Source organism: Hibiscus syriacus, unplaced genomic scaffold, assembly GCF_006381635.1.
Source record: "Hibiscus syriacus cultivar Baekdansim isolate YM2019G1 unplaced genomic scaffold, ASM638163v2 tig00116959_pilon, whole genome shotgun sequence".
Taxonomy (NCBI): Eukaryota; Viridiplantae; Streptophyta; class Magnoliopsida; order Malvales; family Malvaceae; genus Hibiscus; species Hibiscus syriacus.
The window spans coordinates 644,888-649,733 of NW_024063485.1; the positions used below are offsets into that span (position 1 = coordinate 644,888).

General features: G+C 32.2%; 1 protein-coding gene across 1 annotated transcript; it reads left to right on the forward strand.

Annotated features, from left to right (window-relative positions):
• Positions 1-1,167: 1,167 nt before the first annotated feature.
• On the forward strand, positions 1,168-3,825 carry LOC120189701 (auxin-responsive protein IAA16-like). The gene is made up of 4 exons (XM_039192916.1): positions 1,168-1,556; positions 2,306-2,704; positions 2,791-2,852; positions 3,439-3,825. The coding sequence occupies exons 1-3, from the start codon at positions 1,315-1,317 to the stop codon at positions 2,846-2,848; spliced, it is 699 nt and encodes a 232-aa protein (XP_039048847.1). The 5' UTR covers positions 1,168-1,314; the 3' UTR covers positions 2,849-2,852; positions 3,439-3,825.
• The last annotated feature ends 1,021 nt before the right edge of the window (positions 3,826-4,846 follow it).

Below are 4,846 nucleotides of genomic sequence, written 5' to 3' on the forward strand. Positions count from 1 at the left end.
AATCTCAATTGAGTATTAGATATGCCCTGACCCTATATTGTGGAGTCACCCTAACTAAAACTTTCTCAAATAAAAAAAATAGTTAAAATATTAGATATTACTTTTTAAAGATTATGCAATATAATAATTAAGAATGAAAAAAAGTCATTTCAATTCAATAATAACAAAAGTTAATTTTTTTACTGAATTAAACTTTATATGACTATAATTATATTTTTTATAAGCCCTTTTCATAGCTTAATCTAGTAGTTTCTATCGCATTGTATTTTGTATCGGAGAAGTCAAAAGTGCAATTTCCCACATGCAATATATTTAATGTAAGAAAAGGACACTATAGTTTGGTAAATGGTGTGACCAAACCCTTTATTGCAAACTAAAAAAAATAAAATTACTTAAAAGCTTTTGAAGTCTTTAGATAAATAATATTTTTATTTTGATTGTTTTTATGGTCGATGGTGAAGATAAATGGAGAGAAAGAGAGGTGGCATTATTGAGATGAACACGTATCTTTAATATTTGTATATTTTTGTTTACAAAAATAATTTTTTTTAAAAATTTTAATCACTAACGTTATCGTTTTGTTAAGTTTTTAAATGTTAATCATAAAAGTTATCGCTTTGTTAAATTTTGATGGCGTAAAATGTTGATAGTTTGATCACATAATATATTAAATAAAAACTTACTTTTTATTTTAATTTACTATGGATAAAATGTTGATAGTTTTTATTTTATTTTAATTTACTTTTTTATAAATTCTAAGTTTAATCTTAATTTTATTTAAAAAATAATACAAGACTCTAAAACAAAGAAAATGACTATGGTTAACGAGTTTAAAACTTATAAATTAAAGAAATATAAATAAAAGAAGATAAATAATTTGATTAATCGGATATACTTAGTAGAATATATTACTTATAATACAATAATATACAATGGAACCTAATATTAAATAATATAAAACTAATGAAAAATGTTTTATGAAGCCCGTGATTTTAAATCATGGGTCTTATATAACATCACCCGTGACGTCACCTTCCCGACACAACTTGGACGGTTGAAGCAACACTAACTTCCACTTGGCACAATCTCCACCGTCCATGTCCCACGAACATAACATTCCGAAACCATATATTATCATTTTGACATAAACCAAATTTTGGCCTTCTCAACACTTTGCATTTTATTCACTCACCAAAACATATCGAGAGAAACAAAGAGAGAAAAAGAAAACACAGAAGAAAGCACAAGGCAAGTAGAGAGAGAGAGAAGATTAAATTGGGATCGATTTCGAGTTTTCCACGTATAGTTAACATAATGAGCAGCGTTATGGGTTCGAATCGTGACGAGTATAGCACGATTAATTTCGAAGACACCGAGTTACGTTTAGGGTTGCCCGGAGGCGTTGAAAACGACAACGAGACGGCCAAAAATAATGGGAAAAGAGGGTACTCGGACATGGTTGATTTGAAGCTTAACCTTTCAACAACAACAAAGGAAGAATCGGTGGATGAAGCTGAGAAGATGGAGAAGAAGAACACTGCAAAACCGCCTGTAAAGTAATCTACCATTATTATATATTTCCTCTAGCTTTTGATGATACAATATGTTCTTTGTTAGTTAATCTTGTTTTTTAGTGATCCAACAATACATACACGCTGGAACGGAGTCAGGATTTTAATTTAGGGGTAAAATATAATTAACAATAGAAAAAAAGAGAGGATAAAATCAAAATAAATCAAAATTTAAAAAGTCTAAATCGATGGTTATACCTAATTTTTAATGGTAAAACAATTCGAGGCAGTGGCCCCGGGGCCTACATAGCTCCGTCACTACATATATTTTACGGGTGGAATTGCATAAACTCAAAAAGAAAATTAATATTACATTTTATTACCGAGTTAACTTCAACTACGATTTTGTAGAGAAAAAATAAAGTAAAGTGAGCATGAAGAAGCATGAGCATATTTTTCAATGAAATAATTCAGTTTCTTGGCGACAAAAAGTTTTCGTCGGTGAAAATTCTTTTTGGTACTGTTATTAGTTGCTGAATGCTAGTTTGAACGATAAAGAAGATTAGTGTTGATTGAATGTTGGCCTTGTAAAGAGGCGTAAACAGTTTTAAGTGGGATGTTTGGTGGCTTTAATAGTTTGCCGGGGAAAATAGGAAAAAAACAAAACAAAACATGTGGAAACTTTCTTACTTTTTCCCGGCAACCAAACAATAATTCAAAAGTTTAGCTAACCTATCAAACTTAAGGTAAATGTCAGTAATGATGTTATGGTAAATTTGAATATTTGATTTCAGGACACAAGTGGTCGGATGGCCACCGGTCCGGTCCTTCCGGAAAAACATCCTGACGGTTCAGAAGAACAACGCCGACCAGGACGAGAAAGCCGGGAGCGGAAGCAGCGGCACCATGACCGCCAACGCGGCACCACCGGCCGCGTTCATTAAGGTCTGTATGGATGGTGCACCATATCTACGCAAGGTAGACTTGAAATTATACAAGAGTTACCAAGAACTATCTGATGCCTTGGGCAAAATGTTCAGCTCCTTCACCATTGGTAACTGTGGTGGCTCGCAAGGAAAGAAAGATTTCATGAACGAAAGTAAATTAATAGATCTTTTAAATGGTTCTGAATATGTTCCTACTTATGAAGATAAAGATGGAGATTGGATGCTTGTTGGTGATGTCCCATGGGAGTAAGTTAATTTTTCAACTTCAATAAATAACTCTTTTTCTAGTTAATTTCATGATCTGAATTAACTCGTTTTATGTTACCATATAGGATGTTTGTCGATTCATGCAAACGTTTACGAATCATGAAAGGATCTGAGGCAATTTAACTTGGTTAGTTGTTTAATTTTAGGGTAAAGTAGTTGATTATATGATATTGATTTATCAAGTCCTCTGACTATTAAAAGTCATAAAATTATCCTCTGACTATATATAATGTGCTTTGTTGAGTCCCTTGACTACTAAAAGTTACAAAATGGTCACTCGGCTATTCATATATTCCAAACTCATCATTTTTCGTTAAAAAATTAATGACAATATGAGATGGAAGTTAACATGTTGACTGAGATATGATAGTCGTTTGAGATTTTGAGGTCAAATTTTATCATATCACAATCAACATATTAATGTAAAACTCATGTCGTCGTCAATTTAACAAAAAAGGACGGGTTTGAAACATAAGAATAGTTAGGTGATAATTTTGTAACTTTTAATAGTCGGATGATTCAATAAAGTAAAACCCTATAGTCAGGGGATCATTCCTAACTTGTAAAAGTAAGGAGACTCAACAATGCACCATCCTATAGTCATGGATCATTTTTTGTAATTTACGCTTATTTTTATATAATATTTTGAATCATGAATTGATAATGCAAAATTTGATATCGTATGATAGATTAATTTTTCATTGGAACTGCAGCACCAAGAGCAGTGGAGAAGTGCAAGAACAGAAGTTGATGATGGTAGTTTTATGACACAACAATATCAACCGAGAACCAAGTAAAACACAACATCAAACCGGTTAGAGAAGGATGGAGCAGGGAGTTTGAATGTGTTCATCATCGGCATGAAAAAAGAAGAAGAAACTATTAAGAGACGAGAAATCAAAATGTCTATAAGACTGTTTTAATTTCTTCTGTCCATGCATGGCTTGTGTAATAATTAATAACCTAAAACTATTATTAATGTTTTAAGTTAGTTGTCATGAGCTTTCTTTTTTTAATCCACTCCTTATTTTGTAATATTTTTTGCATGTGATTTCTTTTCTTTAATGTAATATTATATGAAAAGATTCTTGCAATACGCATTATTTTATTTTGGATGAATTATATAATGTTTTATTGTAATTAGTCGAGGAGACAAATGAACAAGATCCATGAACGAAGTGATAAGGAAGACAGCAACGCCATGTGCACATGGCTGGAACATTTAAGAATCAATTATTACTAATTTTTTAAAACAATTTAATAATAATAATTATTATTTTAGAAAAACGAAATTGGTAAGTAACCAAACAATTGAAGTTGCTTAAATGCTGGAATTGGTTGGAAAAAGGCATCTTCCGTTAAGATATCTCCGACACGAAACTTGGGATTTGTGAAACGTGGTTTTGTTCTTTCCATTTCTCAAAGATTAATCCTTCAACGAAATGAATATATATTTTCCATTTTTTTCTTAGCGCTATTCATTGTTCAGGTAAAATCGATTTACCTAATGGATTGAAGTTTATTTTAATTTTGGTTTGCAAACTTAACTAAAGATCGTCAACTTGAACTATGAACAAGTTTGTACGTGGCATTATGATGCTAGGTGGTGAGTGAAGTTATGAGTTAGCTTGGATTATGAAGTTCTGAATGGAAATTCTTAATTAGGATTTTAGAGTTGATTTTAAGGTATAATTGATTGATTATTCAACCCTAGCAGTCTTATCTTCCAAAAACCTTAAAGCTATCTCTACCTCTTCATAGACGGATCAACCTTTGTACTGGTTTGTTATCATGCTGATCTTTCCTACTTTGGACCGTCGGATTAGATTTGGATACACTATTTGGTTTGTGGATGGTTTTTTCACGTTGCTTGACTCTTATTTGCTTTTGTTGGTGATCTTTTAGTAGCTTAATCTCTTTTTGTGGATCGTTTTATCGATGTGGTCAGATATGGTCATATCTATATTTTTTGTAATACAGAAAGACTACTCAAATCACTCGGATTGAGCCCTATCGAAAGCCAGCGGGTCTTCCACTTCCCTCGATGCCTCGCCATGTAGTATCACAGCAGTGGTACAATTCCTCGCCATTGCTGTCAGCTGATCCGCCACTTTTTTTGCT

Bases quoted from the DNA above. Each gene is read 5' to 3' on its own strand.
- LOC120189701 (XM_039192916.1), top strand. From the start codon at position 1,315: ATGAGCAGCGTTATGGGTTCGAATCGTGACGAGTATAGCACGATTAAT. The intron at 1,557-2,305 runs GTAATCTACCAT...ATTTGATTTCAG, and splicing joins ACTGCAAAACCGCCTGTAAA to GACACAAGTGGTCGGATGGC. The intron at 2,705-2,790 runs GTAAGTTAATTT...GTTACCATATAG, and splicing joins GTTGGTGATGTCCCATGGGA to GATGTTTGTCGATTCATGCA.